At 37.0% G+C, this 21,707-nt stretch overlaps 2 protein-coding genes, 1 non-coding gene and 1 pseudogene across 7 annotated transcripts; all 4 read left to right on the plus strand.

Moving 5' to 3' along the window:
• The first annotated feature begins 3,594 nt into the window (after window positions 1-3,594).
• LOC104592926 (U-box domain-containing protein 45-like) lies at window positions 3,595-10,938 on the plus strand. Its single transcript, XM_010252473.3, has 6 exons — window positions 3,595-3,829; window positions 4,552-4,637; window positions 5,510-5,695; window positions 6,764-6,871; window positions 7,879-9,053; window positions 9,900-10,938. Exons 2-6 carry the CDS (start codon window positions 4,587-4,589, stop codon window positions 10,681-10,683), a joined length of 2,304 nt encoding a protein of 767 aa, XP_010250775.1. The 5' UTR covers window positions 3,595-3,829; window positions 4,552-4,586; the 3' UTR covers window positions 10,684-10,938.
• A 2,562-nt stretch (window positions 10,939-13,500) lies between these two features.
• On the plus strand, window positions 13,501-13,573 carry TRNAK-CUU (transfer RNA lysine (anticodon CUU)). Its single transcript has one exon. It is a non-coding gene; the product is annotated as a tRNA-Lys (tRNA).
• A 739-nt stretch (window positions 13,574-14,312) lies between these two features.
• LOC148800919 (U1 spliceosomal RNA) lies at window positions 14,313-14,485 on the plus strand (annotated as a pseudogene).
• A 1,008-nt stretch (window positions 14,486-15,493) lies between these two features.
• LOC104592927 (OVARIAN TUMOR DOMAIN-containing deubiquitinating enzyme 4-like) lies at window positions 15,494-20,376 on the plus strand. 5 transcript variants are annotated; one of them, XM_010252474.3, is made up of 6 exons: window positions 15,494-15,690; window positions 17,060-17,181; window positions 18,285-18,325; window positions 18,421-18,519; window positions 19,008-19,169; window positions 20,204-20,376. In XM_010252474.3, exons 1-6 carry the CDS (start codon window positions 15,636-15,638, stop codon window positions 20,217-20,219), a joined length of 495 nt encoding a protein of 164 aa, XP_010250776.1. In that variant the 5' UTR covers window positions 15,494-15,635; the 3' UTR covers window positions 20,220-20,376. The 5 variants fall into 5 exon arrangements, 4 of the variants coding, with proteins under 4 accessions (XP_010250776.1, XP_010250777.1, XP_019052555.2 ...); XM_010252475.3 differs by having other exon boundaries at window positions 15,498-15,660; XM_019197010.2 differs by lacking the exon at window positions 15,494-15,690 and adding an exon at window positions 15,735-16,068 and having other exon boundaries at window positions 19,038-19,169.
• Window positions 20,377-21,707: the final 1,331 nt, after the last annotated feature.

Genomic DNA, 21,707 nt, shown 5'->3' on the forward strand with positions numbered 1-21,707 from the left:
TTATCCATCTTTTATTGGGTGTTATAGCACAATTTGAAAATAGAATTATTGAAAAAACTGTGCATTTTTTTTGGCAATTCCACTCTTAAATTGGTCCTGAAAATGCCGCCCTTACCCATGCAAAATTCACATTGTGTCAGGTCAAATTCAAGTTAAGCCCACCCAAATTGCACGGATGCATCCATAGTATCAATATAAATGCATGATAGTACAAATAAAAGGAATGTAAATTCCGATACATTTTTACCTTGGTAATGCACATAAAACAAAATAAAGCAAAAGCATAAACAATAATAAGATCAGAATTTAGTCAATTTACAATTAGATAATTTTACCAGTACAAATAATGAAACTTCACTACAAACAAACCAGGCCTAAAGACAAAAAAAGGGATCTTACCAGTCACCGGCTACCACGTGTAAAGCTTGTTAAACGTGGTTCTTGTTCTTAAAATGCCCTTATGTTTGCTCGTGACATATCAGACTAAAGTGCACATTAAAGGGATGCTGTAAGGCTGGACAAGGCCAGAATGGTCAAATTTGTAAAAAGTCTAAAAGACGAGCCCATCAGGCACCGGATTTACACAAAAAAACGGTTGAGCCGGGCTAAGCAAGTCGTACAGCGACCAGCCGACTTAGTAGTAGGTTACTGATGTTTGAATTTAATCGACTCAAACTGCTGATTGAAAGTTTGGAACAAACAAACAAGACCGGTCCTTTTCTCCGGTCGACGCTAATTAGTTCTCCTTTCCTAATCGTCGCCACTCACCACTCGATATCCGGATGTCCGTTTCAACTTTCAATTCAAACTTTAATTATACTCAAAATCTTTCCCATCCAAACAGGGCAAGTTTGGAAAGAATTTTGTAAATTTTAAATCCTATCCATGAATTTTTAAATTCAAACATTGGTATATGAAAAATGCAAAATACTCCTCAAACTGAATTTGAGAAAGTCACAAATAAAGTTTTAAATAAAGATCAAAATTTTGATAAAATGTCATACAACAAATGCAGTATCTTTTAGGTCCTGAAACACCTATTTGACCCCTCTTTTTTCAATAAAAATATTAAAAACTATCTAAAATCCAATTTTTGAAAAAAAAAACTAACAAAAAATAAAAAAAAAGTACACTATTTTTAGTTCAGATAACACAGAGTTGTATTGATACCCTGATTTTAAATATCAAATATAAGCCCATTTGCTGAATGGAATGTATTTTCCTGTATCTTTAGCTGTTTTTATTTTTTTCAGCTATTTTTCAAATCTAATTCAGAGGGATCATTATAAGGCGTATTGTCTATCCCTGGAACATGTCAAACCCCAAAATAGTTGCTATAAGGACATATTGGAGGCTCAATTAATTATGTTATAAAGTTTTGATTCTTGGAACAAGATGCCAATTAACTATTGATAAGATCTTCTGCTAGTTGTAACAAAGATTTGGGATCAAATTCCATCATTACCAAAATTAGGGGTTTGAATTTGGGTTGGTGATGGGATATCCTGCCCCGTAGAGGCAAATAATTATAATAATGATCATAAAAATAAAAATATGAACAGGATTTAACTCGATACCGTACTCTATATATACCGTTACAAATTGTAAAATCTCAAAACCTTCCCTACCCTAAAATTCATTTTCCAACCAAAAAACCAAAGGCGAGTGGGAATTGCCATCCCTGTCCAAATGTTTTTACAGCTTTTTTAATCATTCAAACTTCCCCATTAATGCACTGTATAACTTCTTGATTTCCAACTACGTACAGACATGGATATAATAATAAGATATGATGTTATCTTGATCTTGTGATATAATAATTCCTTGCACATTCTTTGCTTACGTATAAAAATACACCGAATCAAGTTCTTAGCTTAATATCCCCCCAAGCTAACACTGAGATAATGGAGCTTATTATAATGGGAAAATGAAAGAGCATATTATAGTAGCCCTAATTTATTTATTTATTTGCTTGGAGAGCCCTAATTTATTATATATTTGGATTTTGGACCGAAAGGACATTGCGCTTTTGTTTCTACTGTTCCCTAAAATCAAGACCACAGTAAGGGTTGTCGGTTCTATCGGTTGGACCTAACAAAGTAAAATTACGTAATTATCCCTAGTCTTCTTCTAATACTAGCAAACGCCGGGCAGCAGTACACAATCACAACTACTCTAAATAATATCACGTGCCTCAGGTTCGAAGTTACCCTTCACTTAGTATTGAAAATAGTAAGAGACTCAGATAGAGAAAGAGAGATGCAGAGAAAGGTCCTTTTCTTGTACGAGAGGTAACGTACACGTGTCGACTTACAGTGGTTCGAAAAGGGTCTGGCTTCAGAAAACAGATGGATCGGTGGCAAAAGATGGAGGAGTTCTTTACAACGTAGCATCATGGTGGTCGGTTCTCGTGAAAATAAAGAAGTAAAAAAAGGTTTAAATGCGAATCGATTTATTCTAATAAGCTGTAATTAAACTAGATCAACTATGATTAACAAAATAATTAATAGGAATAATTTGTACGTTTAACTGGCAGTGGGGAGTGTATTGGAATTTTTAATTTTGTTGTTATTTGGAGTTCGGGATTTGGAGCTGGAGCGGGAACCGCAGATGCTTCCTTTAGACGACGGATCTGGGTACTGGATTAGATAAAAATTACTGGCACGTCAAAATTGAATACCTGAAGTGAAAACTTTGCCACGTGTCAATTGAGGAATGATTAAATGAAATGTGGGTCAGATGGATTTAGAGTAAGAGATTCCCAACCCCGTACTCATCAGCATCAGTCATCATACATGGAGACATCCGCTGCCGAGGGGATCGCGTTATTCATGAAGTTATGAAAAGCCCTCAGGGATTCATAAATTGCACGTAACACCATCTACATCTAGTTCCATGGGACGAAAATACCCTCGAATCAATGACTGATGCCGATCCCCAACAACCTCGAGAAAAAGTAAAATAAAAAGATAAGTTCAATAACTGCAGAGGCAAGACAGAGGCAGGCGTGTCTGCAAAGCAAATTATAACGTCTAATGACGACTTTGTCCTTATGACTTTCCAATATTCGCATGCGTTTGTTGATTTGTAGAATTTGTGCAGACTGCAGAAAAGGTTTTCAATTTGCTTATAAGCTTACGAGGGTTGCTGTAGATTTGTTGGGCTTTTTATATGCCAATTGTACAGTGATGGGACCATAATTAGTGTCCAATAAAAGTCTGACACGTGGACAAATTGATGAGCAGGTATGAAAACGACCATACAAACTACGGCCTGGAGCAACGAAAGAGCGGACCATCTCGTTGGTAATGAAGGTAATTAAAAGGGTATTTTGGTCATCGCAACATTTACGACGGAACTACAAAGTGACAAAACGACGAAGTCGGCAATTGTCGGCCGATGAACCGGGAGATAAAAGCGGGGAAATTCTAATCTGCAATTCAAAAATTTTCTTACATCAATAATTAAATAAAAACAACTTCATCTCGCCATTCAAAGATAGTAGAATCTCTTAAAAAATTAAAACAAAATCTATAGTATATCACATTTGCTCGTTTATTTTGCTTAATTATCTTTATTATTTCTTCTGTCCATATTGAAAAAACGAAAATTAGTAGTATTGCATCTCCTCCCCTCGCCATTCTCTCATTTGAGTCATTTCCATTGCTGCGTCAAATCGGTCGCTCAGAAACCGCAAGCGGAAACCCTAGTCCCCAATTCCAATATCACAAGCGATGAGATGAGATGAAATCATTGTTCTTCGTATTTCTTCTATTGATCTCCATGAATTATCACCATGAAACCTCCTTGGAGAGATGTTTTTTGTCCGGTAAGGTTCCCTGTCGAAAGCTCAGATTCTCTTGCCTCTCCTCTGAAGATTTTCTTTTCGTGCTCTCTTTTCGTTGTAAACATATATATCTTCATTTTAAACTCGGATTTCATGGGGAAAATCTTGATTTTGTATTAGGAGTTTTTTCTCTCATTTGTTCTCTTTTTACTAAATATGAGCTTCTCACTTTCATTCCGTTTAAATTTCAGTATTTAATTGTATTTCCGTCTCTTTTTGCAAACGAGATCTCAGCTGGCTATAGCGTTTGCCATTCCTTTTCTTCGCTTTTTGTGATTTGGTCCAACATGTTTAGCCAGTGCTCAAATCAAAATGAATACCTTCGTTTTGAATGTGCTGTATTTCACCGTACAAATGCAAGGCAATTGTCGAAATGCTGTGTCAAGCGCGAACTCTTGTGCCTCATCTCTTTGCTAACTTTCTGCTTTACTTCTTTTTTCACTCTTGTGCCTTACGAGAGAGAGGGCGGGCGGGCGGGTTGGGATTATGTGCTACTTCTTTTGTTATTAATGCGTTATCTCTTACTCTGCTTCATCATCAGGAAAGCGGACTTTTAGTCCATTAGATTGATTAATTCGATTTATAATCCAGCAACCTTATGTTAATTATTGCCGATTTGTTCTTGATTCATCATTGAGTAATTGGTGGAAGTGTGTATTCCTTTTTCTACTCACTAACTAAAAAAATTGCTTCCTAATTTGCAGTTATAAACCTGTGCAAGTATTGTTGATTGGGAATTATGGACGTTGCTGAGGTTGAAGAAAGTCTTTTTGTGGCCAACGATGCCAAGGTATCACCACTTATGTACTCTCATAAGTGCCGAAGGGGTTGCAGCTCCTCAGCATTTCCTTTTTCCTGTTTTCTCTTCCTTTTTTCATCTGCTCGCTCATCCTGTTTTAGGAATGTTAAAGAATCCTTTGAAATCTCTGGGTTTACATTGAGGTGCTAGTCATTATACTTTGGGCATCGATGCTTAGATTTACTTATTGATCCTCGCCAGTAATTTTTTTTTTTTTTTATTTTCAATAAGTGAAGGAGGCATTCTATGGACGTTTGACCATTACCCACCATTATTACTTTATTGCTGCCCTCATTTCATTTCTTAACTAACTTCTTTTAATATTAGTACCTGATGAACTATTTAAATATTGTTATACATTACTAAATATCATATCACTTCCAAGTCAATGAGGTAAGTGCCATATAATAGTTGTAATGATTATTAATAATGGCCAGTATGTTGGGTGGTTTTGCCAAAACCAACATCTAAATGCTTACTAATACTGTAATGACTGTGCTTATAAAATTAGGGCAAACTTTATGGTGCATGAGCTGCACTTTAAAGCAAAAAACTCAAACCAGTAATAAAGCGATATTGTTACAGTTGAATCCTTAACATTGTTGAAGTCTTCAATGGTAAGTACACCTTGTGAAACATAAAGCAATGAAAAGTGAATAGACTGTGACATCTTTAACATGATTAGTTGAATTTCGTATTTAATTTACAGCAAATATTTGAAATGCACCATAGCTGGACTCTTAAAAACTAGGTTTGTCAAATTTGAATTTTGGACTCGCTACCATTCTGGCTTCCAAAATATGCCATTTTACATTTCCATGAGTTTAGGTGGCTGATAAACAAGTTTCTGTTTCCACTTGCAGTTACATGGAGAGATGTGTAAAATACTTTCTTCAGTTCTTTGTAAAGTGTTGGGAATTTTTCCACTCTTAGAAGCTGCACGACCAAGGAGCAAGTCGGGTATACAGGCATTATGTTCACTTCATATAGCACTTGAGAAGGCCAAGAATCTTCTTAGTCATTGTTCAGATAGTAGTAAACTATACTTGGTACAATTGCTTCCCCTGTTGATAATTTATTATATTGTAGTTACTTATTCCATACCATAGCATGGCCAATATTTACTAATTGTTCTCTTATAAAAGGTTATTACTTATTAGGTTTACCAATGATTGCTTTTGTCCCAAATTGTTGCCGATTGAGTTCAAAGTTTCCTAATAAAGGTTTTGATTGCTTTACTAGCATGCTTGTGTTCGTGGCAAGAAAATCTGTTTCAGTTTTGATGTCTTTTGCCGCATTTATTTGACAGTATGAACCTTAAACATTTCAATTTTTAATGGTATGCCTCCGAGGTTTCAAACAAATGCCAACCCCCCTCACTTTTATCCTAATCCTTTAACATCCCTTATCAAATCATTCAGCTGTTAACCTTGTCAGAGTGGGGGGAAATATTGAGAGTGAAAAAACGTCCCCTGGTACAAAGAGAGATTGAGATATACTCTTTGCAACAGTTGATTATGTAGTGGTTGGAGAAGACAACCCATATGTCTGCCACAGTAAACAAGAGTAGTTCTACCATTGTTGCCGGTAGTTGGGACACTCATTTTCCTTTGACTTAGGAAGAAATCAGAGCCTTTGGTGAAGAGAACATAGAGTTGGTAAAACCTTAAATTAAAGGTAAACCATAATGGGCATATGAGTCAACTTAATTTAAATTCAAATTAAATTGGGGAATCATTGTTCTTTTAACCAAAATTTAATTCATGTATGATCACATGCCAATGACAACTAGTGGTAGGCTAACCCAGATGTGGTTTAGGCTTGTCATATGCGCCAATGGGGAAGATTAGAGTTCTACCAGAAAGGTCACCATCTTCTTTCCCTTTAAGAAAACAGGTTGGATAGTTGGGATCCAAGACATGAATGGTTGTTAAATTTAGTTCTATTTCTTCCTTCTAGATTTAACATGCTAGACTTCACATGTGTTCTATGAGGTTGCATATTTATTTATCTATAGGAACAAGGTCAACTGAGGAACATATTTCTGTGGCTTTTCAACTAATTTTAGATCATTATGAAACTTTTCTAATCATTGATGTTTCTTTCTCATTGTGTAGGCTATAACTGGTGATTCTGTTCTTGTAAAATTTGAGAAAGCAAGGTGTTCCCTTGAGGATAGTCTTAGGCGTGTTGAAGACATTGTTCCACAAGCAATTGGTTGTCAGGTATATTATTCAATTTCTTTGTCTTTGTAATTTCCTTTGAATTGTGGCTGTGTTGTGTTTATTACTCTGTTTGACATTCTACTTGGTGTCAACTTTTTGATTGCCCAAGTAATATTAATCCATCTCCAATTTGAACTTTGAATTTTAGCAACTTGTAGCAAGGGTTTTATTGGGTGATTTAAGTTGACAATATTATACTGAATCCCTTTGTTGAACTACTGAACTAAAGGATCTACAAACTGCATGAATTTCTAAATGCAAATATTGAGGGAAATTTTGATGATAGCTTCCACAGATTATACTCCATTTGGTAACACTTCCCAGCATATGGATCATGAAGAGCAAAAAACATTTATTTGTATTGGCTGGTGATCTGCCACCTACTAAATTGGAATTGGCAATCGGAAATGGTGGCATAATATTAGCATGATCTGTTGATGTTTGAACTGGATCCATTTGGTTCAAGTACCTCTCTGCTGCTGCAAGCAAAAATACTGTACTTATTCTTTGCTGTACTACTGTAAATTTTCATGTAGACATAAACAATGAGTTGGTGGAAATATGCACTCTGGTTCAGGTTCTTGTCCTTTTGTTTGACATACAAATAAACTCAACCTAAGTGTCAAGTTAACCTGGTTGGTTAGTTTATTTACAAGCCCTATTGCTTAGATTATAACCCAAAAGGATAAGTGTAAAGCCTAAGACTGGAGGAGCCCAATGAGTGTCCAAGGTGAGGGCTGGTTTCAATGTTTTCATGCTGGGTTAGGGCTGGCCAAGCCTGGCCCTAATGTTCACCCTTACTTAGGTGGGTTTTAGTTTTCTTCTGGGATTACCTTATCCTCCATGATAAGAGTACAGCTTTTCAATTCTGGATATTTGAAATCCTTGTAATATATAGCAAACGACTAGCAGCTTTGATCTCCCCAATGGTTCTGGCTCAATTTCCTTTTAATTATTCTGATCTTCCAACAGGATTATGACCTTCTGTTGCAACATGTCAATTGCAGATTTCAGAGATTGTAACTGAACTTCGGGGGACGGTGTTTTCACTTGATGCATCAGAGAAGCAAGTTGGTGATGAAGTGATTGCCTTACTCCAGCAGGAAAGAAAATTTAACAGCAATTACAATGACAATAATGAGCTTGAAACCTTTCACCAAGCTGCCTCAAAGCTTGGAATTACTTCTTCAAGAGCAGCTCTGACAGAGAGAAGAGCTCTGAAGAAGCTGATTGAAAGAGCTCGTGCCGAGGAAGACAGGCGGAAGGAATCCATTGTGGCTTACCTTTTACACCTCATGAGGAAATATTCAAAGTTATTCAGAAGTGAATTCTCAGATGACAATGATTCACAAGGATCAGCACCTTGCTCTCCAACTGTCCAGGGTTCCTTTGAGGATGGTAGTGGACATGGAGGGAATAGTCATGCCTTTGATCGACAGCTCTCTAAATTGAGTTCTTTCAGTTTCAAGACAAATGGTCGGAAGTCTGGGCAAATGCCTGTACCTCCCGAGGAGTTGAGATGTCCAATTTCATTGCAGCTCATGTATGATCCAGTCATAATCGCATCTGGACAGACCTATGAGAGGATCTGCATTGAGAAATGGTTCAGTGATGGACATAGCACCTGCCCAAAGACTCAGCAGCAGCTCTCTCATCTTTGTCTAACACCAAATTACTGTGTCAAGGGTCTTGTTACTAGTTGGTGTGAACACAATGGAGTCCCTATTCCTGATGGGCCTCCAGAATCTCTTGATTTAAACTACTGGAGGCTTGCATTATCTGAGTGTGAATCAACTAATTCTAGATCCATGGAGAGTGTTGACTCCTGTAAGTTGAAGGGAATCAAGGTAGTGCCTGTTGAGGAGAATGGGATTGTTGAGGAAAGAAATGAGATTGAAAATATTCCTGGCCTGGAAGAAAACTCGGAACTGGACCTATTTCAGATGTATGAAAACTTCTTGACTGTCTTGTATGAAGGAAATAACCTAAGGAGGCAATGCAAAGTAGTGGAACAGATACGACACTTGCTGAAGGATGATGAAGAGGCCAGAATATTTATGGGGGCCAATGGGTTTGTTGAGGCCCTTGTTCGGTTTTTGGGGTTGGCTGTTCATGAGCGTAATGAGAAAGCTGTGGAAACTGGAGTTATGGCACTTTTCAACCTTGCTGTTAACAATAACAGGTTTGCACTTGTTCAATAGTTTTCTTGCTTTATTCAAATATCTACTTTGGCCCTTATCCATCTCACTACATATATACACACACAACTGAATGGCAATTGTGAACTGCACCATATCACAGTGAAATAGTTGTGTGTTTTCTTTGATGTTCTCCTTATCATTTTGCTTCCTGGTACATATACTCTGTTTTGATGGATTTTAACTGTAAAACGTATTGAAAAATTGGGATTTTTAGTTATTCCTCTCCCCTCCCCTACTCCTAGTAACTTGTTCTATCATGATAGAGATGTATCTGCTTTGGCTGTTAAGATGGACATGATTTCTTGATTAATTACAAGAAGTTGAGAACCAAAGTAATTAAAAAACTAGTCTAGGAATACTTGCTTCATTGGATGCCACATGGACATCTTTTCATGATGGTAGTACTGGAATGCTTCTGATAATTTTGGCTTGGCAGCAGTGTAAGATAAGCACTTATAATTAACATTGGATATGACTCTAAATAGAATGGATTGGTAAAACAGGATTCATGTAGCCAACCCCGTATTCTTGGGATAAGGCATGGGTGATGATGATGACATTTTTTATTCATCCTTTTCCATTTTTTGCGTCTTCAGTTTCTTTTTTATCTCTTGGAAATTCTGAACCTAGTTTAAAAGAAAAATCTGGGAATCTTGGTAACAATTTTGAAATTATTGAATGTAATTTATATTTCCATTATCATAGATTTTCTCTAATATAAGCTAGGCAAGATACTGTTTTGTGGTGATGTCATTTGGAGCTTTTCAGTCAAATTTCCAATACTATAAAAACTATACCAATTGATTATTTTCTTCCATGTCTTGCAGGAACAAGGAAATGATGTTATCTGCAGGAGTAATTCCACTGTTGGAGGAAATGATCCTTATGTCCAAATCTGATGAACCAGCAACGGCTCTCTATCTGAACCTCTCTTGCCTGGAGGAAGCCAAGACAATTATTGGTTCAAGCCAAGCTGTTCCCTTCTTAGTTGGCCTCCTACAAGCTGATTCTGAACCCCAATGCAAGCTAGATGCCCTCCATGCCCTCTACAACCTCTCCACTCACCTCTCAAATATCCCCTTTCTCCTCTCAGCTGGCATCCTCGAAGGGCTTCAGAATCTCCTCACAGATCCCACTGACCATGCATGGACTGAAAAATCCATTGCTATACTTACAAATCTAGCATCAAATAGATCAGCAAAGAAGGAAATTATATCAACGTCAGGTCTTATCAGTGGGCTTGCGGCCATTTTGGACATGGGTGAGCCCATTGAGCAGGAGCAAGCCGTTTCATGCCTTCTAATTTTATGTAATGGAAGTGAGAAATGTAGTGAACTAGTTCTTCGAGAAGGGGTGATACCTGCATTAGTGTCGATATCAACGAATGGAACTGCTAGAGGGAAAGAAAAGTCACAGAAGCTGCTAATGCTCTTCCGGGAGCAGCGACAGAGAGAAGCATCACCTGTTCAGACACAGCCGCAGCCTGATGGTAATGGTGTAACCCCGCCTGCTCCAGAGTCAAAGCCACTATATAAATCAACATCGAAGAGGATGGGGAGGGCTTTGTCGTCCATATGGAAGAACAAGAGCTTTTCGATCTACCAGTGCTAAAACTCTTGTTATGTTTCGGCCAGCCATGTATATTTCTGTTGTATCTCTTTCTCCTTTCATTCTTCCTTCTCTTTCCTTTGTCTTTTTTCTGTTATCCCACGGGCATTATTTATTTCTTTGCCTGCAAAGAAAGAAGGAAAAAAAATGTACAGGCCAATCTTTGAAGTTTTGTTTTACTTTTCATTAGGTACTTGTACGATGTCGTAACTTTTTGATCCTTGCGTCAGCTGAATACATCGTAGCTTTAGCAATGCATGTTTGTCGAGCACTCCTTGTTTCTAACATCGTTTTATAAGTCTCATCTAATAAGTTACTTGACAACTACTTAAACCTTCCCCTTATACTGTAAGAGTGCAAGTTGGGTACTAATTCAAGAAATTAACTGGGTTTGTGGGCTGGGTTCATTCAAATGTCAACCCGAGCCCGCCCAATTGCGCTTTGCCTGCATAATTCTCCCCGTCTCAACCATAGAAAGTAACCACGGCACCACGCACCTTAAGGGTGCAAATCGGGGCCCTCTTTAGCATTTTACACTAGGGGTGCAACTTAGGCGGGCCCAGCCCGAGCCCAAATCGGCTCAATTTGGAATTTTACACTGATTGGGCTTGGATTTTTGGTCCTCGGGCTGGGCTCAGGCCTAGCCCTTAGGTAGCCTGAACCCTGCCCAAATATGTATATATATATATATATGTAATTTTAGAGTGAGTTTATTGACCAACCCAAGCCTGGCTTGGGCCCGAGCCCAACCCAAGTACATCAAATTACGGGGTGGGTTGGGCTTGGGTTGGGAAAATTGGGCTTGACCTCGGGATCGGGCCTTAAGCCCAAATTTTAGGGTCAGGCCTGGGTTGACCATAAACCCAGTCCAACCCGCCCGACTTGCACCCCTTATTTTACACTACATCTGGCTCAGGTTGGGCCCATTCAAAATTTTGACAAAAGGGACACCTAAACATCGTCCAAGTTGTCTTCCATTCGTTAGTTTGATAATAGAAACTTAGAAAGTAATGACTTCTTACTCTAAGGCATTGTTTGTTTTTTAAGAAGTCAATTATTTTTCAGTTAAGTCCATGTTTGAGAGTGCTTATTCAAAATAAGTGCTTATTTGTGCCATTAAGCACCTATTGGTATTTGGGAAATAAACCTGAAACAAGTGTTTATTTTTTAAACCTAAATTTCTAGCTTTTTTTAAGTGTTTATACAATAAGCACCTATTCAACATTTTTCTTCCAAAATTATCCCTAGTTGAATTTTTAAAAGTGCTTTCAAACGGTATATTTTGAAAAATTGAAAGAAAATGAAGGACAAAATAGTCACAAATGCTTACTTAAGTGCTTATTAGAGAAAAGGACTACCAAATGCCCAATATAAAATAAGCACTTGAAAAAGTTGGGTGCCAAATGCAAATAAGTGCTTATTTGAATAAGCACTTGTTTTAAAACATTTATTCAATAAGCACTTATTTTAAACTTAAACACTCCCAAACATGACCTAAATGTATTTAAAAACACTTACCCAGATAAGTGTGTATTTACCTATGCTCTTTTGAACAAAAAAGTGTTTCGCTAAGTAAGTTAAAGTGTAAAACAATGATCCTTTTTATCCATAGAATGTCATTATTATGAGGCGCAATTTCATCCCATTACATTTTCTCAACTTTTTCCCTAAGTGGCAAAGTTACTTAACTACAACTATAAGATCTTTATTCCCAGAAAATGTAACTTACCATGGGATTCACAGGATGGAATTGTTGGTCGAGAGGAACTATAGTTCTATTGACCAATTTTCTCCATTCCATTTACCAAAAAATGAATGGAGCTTAAATGTTATAATTATTTTTCCCTCTTCCCCCAATTGCAGAGAGAAAGTGACAACAAACGACCACAGCCCTTAGTTTGGTATTAAGAATAATTAAAATTAGAGGTGCTCACGGTCTAGAAAATCATAAACAATGGGCCTTTCTTCTAAACCGAACTAGTCTTTTAGTTTTTGAAAAATCATAAACCGAAATTGAATTGAAACCAGTTGGTTAACTGGTTCGTCATATTTTTTGGATTAGTTTAATCAGTTCGGTTTGATTTTTTGGTTTTTGACAAACACCCTTAATTAAAACAATATTCATTAAAATATTCCCCAAAATTTAAGAAAAGTTAGATTTATTTAGTATGCATATACGTATATCAATTTTTGGTGTGGACTGGTTGACCAATCCAAGTTCCGAGCCCAACCCAAGTGAATCAAATTTTAGTGTGAATTAGGTTTAGGTTAAATAGTTTAGCCTTGACCTTAGCCCTATGCCAGGCTTGGGCTTTAAAGATGGATTGACCTTAAACGGTTTAGACCATTTTTCACCCCTAATTATAAACAAACAGGGTGTTTGGTTCTATTTACGTTTATTAATGGTGCCACATAGGCGCCATCGCAGCATTTTCTCTCTCTTGCTCTTTTGCATACATCGAAAATGTAAAAGGTGAACTTTGGTTTATGTGCATACCAGCCGTTTGTAAAAGTTATCTTTTGAAACTTTCACAAACGGCCAGACGTTTATTCACTGTTACGCTAAAGTAGCGCCTAATTGTCATAAATGGCTGCAATTATTGTATTTCTCAGTTTTACCAACAAATAAAATACAAACGTTTATTCAGTAAATATAAACGGAACCAAAGACATTGAAATATTAGTTGTACCCTATCAAGAATGTAAGAGGGTTCTAAGGATGATAATTTTTAGCCCAGTCCGGCTTAAAATAAGCTCTTTTGTCTGGATATTGTTTTGACTATTAACTATATATAGGTAATTAAGAAAAGACTTCACAAAGCCCGTCTAGCTCAGTCGGTAGAGCGCAAGGCTCTTAACCTTGTGGTCGTGGGTTCGAGCCCCACGGTGGGCGTAACTTTTTTGATAAATTGATAACTGAACTACTGAAGTTCAAACGTTTTTTTTCCCTTTCAGCTGCCCAAACCCGCGAACCCGATTCAACCCAGCCCGAAAAAATAGGGCTAGGGTCTCGTATTGAACTACTTAGATTTGAGAGTGACCCAACACTGAAAAAACTGGATTGGGTCATGGGTCAACCCGTTGACCTAATTGTTAGATTTAATTGGAACTATTTATGTATTATAGAAGTTTCCATTCTTTAAACTTTACTATTTAGTCTTTATTCTTTCAATTGTTAAATGTTTAATTTTTTTTTATATTTAGAATTTTAATATTAATTTCTTTAATTTTAACATTTTTCATGTATTTATTATTTATTTTTGAAATGTTAATTATTTTTAAGATGATCCAAATTGATCCATGGATCAAACCTAACCCAAACATTTAAGGTTAGGGTCTACCCAACCCAAATTTCAATCCGACCCAAAATCAACCCAAAGTGTATTGACCGAATCCGAACCCGCCCCACCAAACCCAATTGCCAGGTCTACCCGTAGCGATGTAAGTGTAATCATCGCATCAACCAACCCTGACCAACAAGCGTACCTGATTAGCAAACTAGGAATAGAGCAGAACTGAATCAACTGATTAGTGTTTAGTAGTTGGGATAGCCTCATTCCCACATAGGGCAAGGACTCGAGAGAAGATGAAGCAGGATATTATAAATAGAGATAGAGCGGAGGTTTCAAATTATACTTACCTGCACGAGGTCGACGTCGACGTCGACGGGTGATGAAGAAGGCCCATGGCCTAGGTTAGTGGCCTCTATTGCACTTGGGATGAGCGCTCGACTAAGATCTTCCCAAGCGGTGGACTCTACGTCATAATTTGTGATAGTTGGGGCACGCATTCGCGCGGCCTTCCAGTTTTCAGTTCAGAATGTCTTCATTTTGGTTGTGCAGTGGCAATTATCCTGTCTGATCTCCGAGCTTTCTTTCAGGTTTATTAATCATTTCTTCTTCCTCTTAATTCTCAATTGCCATACCAATGGTCGAATGTGGGGATCAAGAAAATTCAATCCGGCCGCAAACAACGGTAGCCCACCGATCATCTCCGGGAACTTGCCTGCCCTGATATCGAATTTCCTAAAAGCTGAAACTTTGGTTGTCCACGAAGTAGAGGTCAATATTTGGAGGGAGCCTCTGTTATCTGAGAAAGAGAGAGGAGGAGCCTGGTTCACGTCGGGGAGGAGAATCTACATTTATCAGAATTCGCCTTCTCCGGCCGAAAATTGGTGTGGTGGACCTTTGATTCAATGGTTGGGTGCGAAAAAACTGCTGCTCCTCTTAGAAGGGAGGAAATGCTCCTTTTTCATGGTAGGATCCGGCCTGTTTCTCATGAATTCGTAGAGCTTTGCCACGTGTTGACTACTCTCCACTCACTTGTCTTTTTCATGAATTTGTTTGTTGGTCTTGTTTGACTTCACACTCACTTTCGTCCCTTCTTTTCATATACTGTTGCAACGGTGAATGATGAAACCACGTCACTCATGAAGAGTTTTGAGATTTTATCCCTACCAACGAGTCACTACAAACAATGCCTCCAAGTCCAACCATCCAACGTTATCTATCTCCGGTCATCTCAAATATGATATCTTCGTACCGCATTCGTACATCCTGCGAGTGGGAATTTGGTATGACCGTGTCATGTGAGAGTAACAGAACGAGTCACATCCGAGTCGAGAATCTTTCAACTCAGCATCAAAATTGATCCTCCCGCGACAAACAGCGCCATTTCGCGCCGGAAAACAGAAGGAATCCGATTCTTCAGCTCTTAGCTTTTGCACCACTTCCACCATTACTCAGAAGGATTCCATGGGTTCTCTTATTGCGTTTCGACTGAGACACATGGACAGGTAAGCTTCAATTCGGGGTCTAGGGCTCATAAATATGATTACCTCTCGAATTTCCTCCTCTTCTTCTTATTTTTTATTTAATTTGGGCAACGAGGAGAGAAAACTTTTTAGGGCTAAGGACTGCATAGATATGGTGGTACATACTATAGTTTTCTGAACCATGTCGAGTCTGGTTGCTTCCTTTGGTAACAATCCTCCTCAACTTCGAACGATTCGTATGTTAGATTTCGTTTTTCTTCTCTTTATTTTCCGTTTTTCCCCAATCCATCGGATGTAGAAGTAGTTACTTTCTTAATGTTGTTCGAAATGAATCCTTTTCCTCCCTCCCTGGTACAGTCGGGAGACGTTGATCACAAGCAGCATATGTTGTTACTTCATTCATTGGAAGGATGTTTCTTGCTGAGTCTGTTTCCTTTCAGATACGTTTCTTGCAATTGCTGTATTTCTGTTCTGATCACGAATATGCTGGTTCTTTTTTATGTTGTTTTCATTCTCTAAAATTATAGTTCTCATTTTTGTTTTCTCCGTTCTTTGGTTTGGAGGTTTCTATTTGAGATCCAATTTATCAGTTATCTGTATGGATTCTGGCCTAGGTTCGTTAGTTCCTCTTCTCGTGAGTTTTTTTCGTTTTTTCTTTTCTTTTATCCTTTTAGCTGTTAAGGAATATATGTTCTGAATATATTTGTCGACTGGTTCCTTTGAAAATTGGATTTGAATGAAATTAGAGCTATAAATTCTCATGGCTGGTTTCTACAATATTTTGATGTACTTCAGGAAATAGTTTGTAATTCTGGCGTTTTGTTTGTTTGTAAGTTGGGTTGGGCATCTTTTTCAATATCTCCTGCCTGTGTTATATTCTAATTGTTTTTCTTTTCTATTTATTATGAAGATTGTTTGGTATTGGTTTTTCTTCTCAGAAGATTATTTCATTTTCTGATAACCAGCCAATAGAAACAAGTATTGATGGTCCTCTGAGCTTCAATGAACTAATGCCATGTTCTGTTTTCCAGTGTGAGAACTATCAATTTTGTATTCCCCTAATTGAACAGCATATGAATCAAATCAACCCCATATAAAATTGCGAAGCTACAAGGATCTAGATCTCTCATTTTCTCAACTAACAACATAGGGAAAACAGGGAAGATCATCATCATCATTCAAAACTTATCCCAATTATATGGGTCGGCCGGAAATCCGGTGTATCTATAATATTCAATGTGGAGAAGGTTTTTATACCATAGTAAATCTTATGTTCAGTTACTAAAAAGATATGCCTAGTGAACTTTCCTTGGAGACCCATGCTTCAATCAGGACCCTCCATTTGATCAGTTAGAAATTTACCCCTACTTACCTTGGCATCTGCCAGCTTCTTAATGCTTTCCCACCAGCAAATAGGCTATATTAATAAGGGATAATGCCAATTTAATACATATAATTTTGGCATATCATAATTCAGTTATACTAATAGATCTGAGTTGCTTAATTGTTGTTCTATTTGTTTCACTAAACCTTTACTTTTCTATCCTAAAGTTGAAGGTTGTTTCTGAACCTTTGCCTTGTAATTGTGGGTTGATATGCTGCCAGGTATACCGGGGGATGGAAGATGTCTGTTCCGTTCAGTGGCTCATGGAGCTTGCTTGAGAGCAGGAAAGCCATCTCCAAGTGAGAATCATCAGAAGGAATTAGCAGATGAACTCAGGGCTAAGGTTTGCAGTGAAATCTTTTTTTTTTCAATTCTCATTTGGTAGAACTATAGCCACAGCAGTGCAGTTTGTAAACTGTCTAATGTGTAGCCATCTGCTGTTTGTCAGTGTAAGAAAAAGGAAAAGAACCCATTGCATTGATGCGGAGCTTGGAGTTTTTTATTTGCAGTTGATTGGTAATAAAATGCTTATTAGGAGGGAAAATATATATAGAAAATTATGGCAGGTCAAGAATGCATCTGATTGACCAAAACAACAGATATGACACCAAAAGGATAAGACTCTTTGTATAACAGTTACATATCCATTCATTGATAGGGGAAATATTACTACTTGCAGTATTAACTAGTCAGTCAATACCTGTAATGGAATCACCTAGGACAACTAAGCATGAGCTAGGTTGACTATTGACTGATATCTTACAACTCAACCCGGAGGTAAACTTGGTTTTTTGGGTGATGGTATGGTTAGGTTGAAGAAAGAAAAGAATTTTTTTTTTTTTTTTTTTTTTGGGGGGGGGGGGAGGGGATTGGGTTGACTTACAACCACTGTCATCTCTGTTGCCATTGCTGTGGATGTTGCCATCTCCGAGCCTCTAAGTTCCAATTAAGCTACTGATTCTGTGGGGCTGGAATAAAATGATAAATTAGTGAAAACTGTTTTCCTTAAACCATTAATGTGTTGGAACTTGGAAACACAAAGAGCATAACTTGTTCCTTTTCCTATAACAAATTAAAGAAATTAGGAGATTGCATGCATTTCTAACCAACTCGCCTTCCATGAAACATGTGACCTAATTGATCAAATGGACAAGGCTTTTAAGAATTTGGCATTGTTTGAAGTCTGCCTACCATTATTTTTTATTTTTTTATTTTCTTTCCACCAGAAAAGCTTTTTTAATTTTCAATCTATGGCCTGTTCATTCAGTTAGTTCTATGTGTGAATTATAAATTGAGCCCACAATTCTATGAACATGGATATGGTCTTAGTTGTTTCTTTACGTTTTTGAGCTGTTCATTGCTCCAAATTTGATTATTGTTATTAATGTTGAATGAACTTCATTTTCTTTTGACCTTTCTTCTGGTTAAATTTCAACTGACTGACAGGTTGTAGATGAATTCATTAAAAGACGTGCAGACACTGAATGGTCAGTTTTCTTCCATGAGCCTTGATGCTAATTCTCGTGAAGCTCTATTTAGCACTTCTACAGTATCTCTGGAAGTAACTTTTATATATTTACAGGTTTCTTGAAGATGATTTTGATACATATGTTGCACAGATGAGACAGCCTCACATTTGGGGAGGAGAACCTGAGCTCCTCATGTCCTCCCACGTGCTACAGTATGCCATAATTCTTCAATCTCAACTTCTTTCTCCATTGCCAGGTTTTTATTCTTCTGAAGGGTCACACTTCGGCATCCCTGTCTAATGCAAATCATTCTTGATGTGCATCGTTGTAGTATATGTGGCTTCCTACACAAGCAATCTTGACATTCAATTGATGCACTACCTCGAGTAGTTCTTTGCTCAAATTTTTGTTGTTCATGATCATAATCATCCAGCCAATAGATAAAACATTTGAAGGTCCAAAACCATACAGCTGACAGCTGGTCAATGTACCGGGTTTAATGGAAATCAATGTTTCTAAGTTAAAGGTGCTTCTCACTGTTTAAACCATCTTGGGAGGGGTGGGGATTTTGATGGGCACATGGCAGGAAGCTTTTTATCAGGCTAGGATACATTCAACTGCCCAGTACATTTTGTAGCTTCTTTGAATTGATATTATTCATATACAAATTTTCTGGTTGGCATACAATTTTTTATTGCAGGATGCCCATTACTGTTTATTTTCGGGATAGGAATTCAGGTAACCTCAAAATTATAGCAGAATATGGTCAAGAGTATGGCAAGGAGAACCCCATCCGTGTCCTTTATCATGGTTATGGACACTACGATGTTTTGCAGGGCTCTTCTGGTGAACAAGTTAAGATGTAAGATTTCAATAAACCTTATCAGTATGCCTTCTGCAAGGTTAGAGCTGTCAATGGGTTGGTTCTACCCGATAGAACCAAACCAACCGAACTGATTACATCAGTTCTGATTCTGTGGTTTGTGTCCCAATTAATAATTGGATCAGGACTGGTTCTAACCATTCCAAGCCAATTATATAGTTAATAATATATATATATATATATATATATATATATATATATATGTGTGTGTATGTATATATTCTCCTGATTTTCTTATAATTTTTGTTATATTTTGTCTAAAAGGTAAATTTCATAGAAAATAAAATAATTTTGGTTAAAAAACTTGGTTTATTAACACAAACAGTTTATTATTTACTGCCATTCTTATTAAGATTATTTATCACCAATGAAGTTCCAAGTTGTTATTATCATAGGTAATTATAGATGTCAAGGATAATCAAGTCAGACCCGATTATCCTGATTAATAACTGGTCCAGTTCTGGGTCTATATTATAGAACCAATTAATAATTCGTTGAGGACCAGACCCTACACATTGACAGCTCTATGCAAGGTAAGTTTGAAGGCAACAGAAACATACGAATGCTGCATATATGTGTAGTATGTTTTTGCCTTGAAACGTTGGAGGGAAGTTGGGACTTCGGGTGTGAGAAAGCCAAGTTTTCTGATTATATATGCATACCTGTATTTGGGAAGTGGTGCCGTTGTATTGTATCATGATAATGAAGTAAAAGAGGGGGTTGCTTTTAAGTTGAAGCCTTATATCATATTTGTACTTGTAGCACATATTACAATAATCTTATCAGGCTATGGACATTCTTGGTAGAATGTGCAGACTGCAGAGGGTATGATCCTTCTGTCTAGCCATGCCATTAGATTTTCAGAACTTGGCATGCATCCACAGCACTTGCATTTCTTAATCCATAAGATTCAGACCTTAGATTTCCCCCATTTTGAGTGTATGACAGATTATTAAAAGCTTAGTAGAAAATGTTACTTAGGTCTTATAATGTATTTGTTCGGGTATTGGCAGGTACAAGAAAAGGTAGAACGTTGGCTTCAAGAAGAAAAGAAATGCTAGAAGGGATGGCTGCCAGCTAATCTTTTCAGACTTTAGTGTCTTCAACTATGTACTTATGGAAATCTTTATGTAATAAATGTTAATCCTGCTTGTGTTCTTAATAAAAGTTTATAACTTATTAGCAATTCCTAATTCTTTTCACAATAACTGGTTATGTTAGGTTTGACATTATTTCTTTATCTAATTGCTTTTATTGTGCAAATAAATTGGATTGAATTAGATATAATCATATAAGTAAATTCAAAATTGATTTGATTAGATTTGAATTGAATCTTATCCATTGAATTTATTATATGTGGATTGCAATCGAATGTTAATGCATTAAACTAAAAATAATGAAAATATCATAATATCATATATTATTGATTAATAAAGGGGTTCAACTATGAAACTGGAAAGACGTGATGCCAGAAAATAACCATTAACCAATCAATCGGTGGTATTTATAGAATTTCACATGGGTTTTGATTAGTCAAAGTTCGACTATAATATATTTCTGGCAGACTGGCACCATACATTTACCCTCAATAAAATGAACAAAAAATTTGATCGCAGATCATGGTCAAAGTTTTGTGATGCAAAATTTGTACTGCCAACCGGTGCAAATAAGACATTTAAGTAGAAATTGATGGCAATTCATGGTTACGAAAATCAACCAGATGCAAAACTTGTATCTGGTTCAGATTTGCACTGCAAAAGGAGGCATAGTTTCAAATATATTTTTAACCTTTGCAGTGAAGTTTTGTCCAGAAGAAAAGAGAAACCAGTTTGTGAGAGATAAAAGGAAGCTCATTCTATATCCATTGCATTTGCTTTGAAATCATTAAAAATTTTCATATATTTTTTCATTGAAATCATCCTCGAACGGAATTTTTAGGTGGATAGCTTCTCAGCTTTATGACATTACAAGGAAATAAGCTTGAAACTGAATAAACAAAGGTGAAAATTGGTACATTGGGCTAGTCTACCTAAACTTTTAAAATATGTCAATTTAGTCCCTGCCATTAGCAGTCCATCAGTTACCTCTATCATGTGATGACATGTGCGACTTCTTCCTCAAGAATCAAATATTGAATCAAAACAATAATGAACAATCCCATATGTGACACTGTTCATCATCATCTCCTAAGAGATGGACATTTGTATAGTTGATAAAGAAAATTAGATGACATTCAAAGGGCATTTGTGTCTTTTCACATGCTATTTAATGGCAATTAACGGTTCTTGTACTAAATTGGCTCATTTTGAAAGTTTAGATACTGAATTGGCACGTTTTAAGCCCAAAGTATAGGGTACTAATCTTCAATTTTCCCTAATAAACAAAAAAAAAAAAAAAAAAAAACAAAGGGAAATCTGTTGTTTAAGACTCACTGTTTTGATTCTCTTGAATTGCTATTTGCTAATAAATCAAAGCGTCACTCTTGTTTATGGGGCCACAGGACAAAGTGCGTTCTAG

This window comes from Nelumbo nucifera, chromosome 3, assembly GCF_055504915.1.
Source record: "Nelumbo nucifera cultivar China Antique chromosome 3, China Antique-T2T, whole genome shotgun sequence".
In the NCBI taxonomy this organism is placed as follows: domain Eukaryota; kingdom Viridiplantae; phylum Streptophyta; class Magnoliopsida; order Proteales; family Nelumbonaceae; genus Nelumbo; species Nelumbo nucifera.

Bases quoted from the DNA above. Each gene is read 5' to 3' on its own strand.
- LOC104592926 (XM_010252473.3), top strand. From the start codon at position 4,587: ATGGACGTTGCTGAGGTTGAAGAAAGTCTTTTTGTGGCCAACGATGCC. The intron at 5,696-6,763 runs GTACAATTGCTT...CTCATTGTGTAG, and splicing joins ATAGTAGTAAACTATACTTG to GCTATAACTGGTGATTCTGT. The intron at 9,054-9,899 runs GTTTGCACTTGT...CATGTCTTGCAG, and splicing joins CTTGCTGTTAACAATAACAG to GAACAAGGAAATGATGTTAT.
- LOC104592927 (XM_019197009.2), top strand. From the start codon at position 15,954: ATGTTGTTTTCATTCTCTAAAATTATAGTTCTCATTTTTGTTTTCTCC. The intron at 17,182-18,284 runs GTTTGCAGTGAA...ACTGACTGACAG, and splicing joins CAGATGAACTCAGGGCTAAG to GTTGTAGATGAATTCATTAA. The intron at 18,326-18,420 runs GTCAGTTTTCTT...ATATATTTACAG, and splicing joins AGACGTGCAGACACTGAATG to GTTTCTTGAAGATGATTTTG.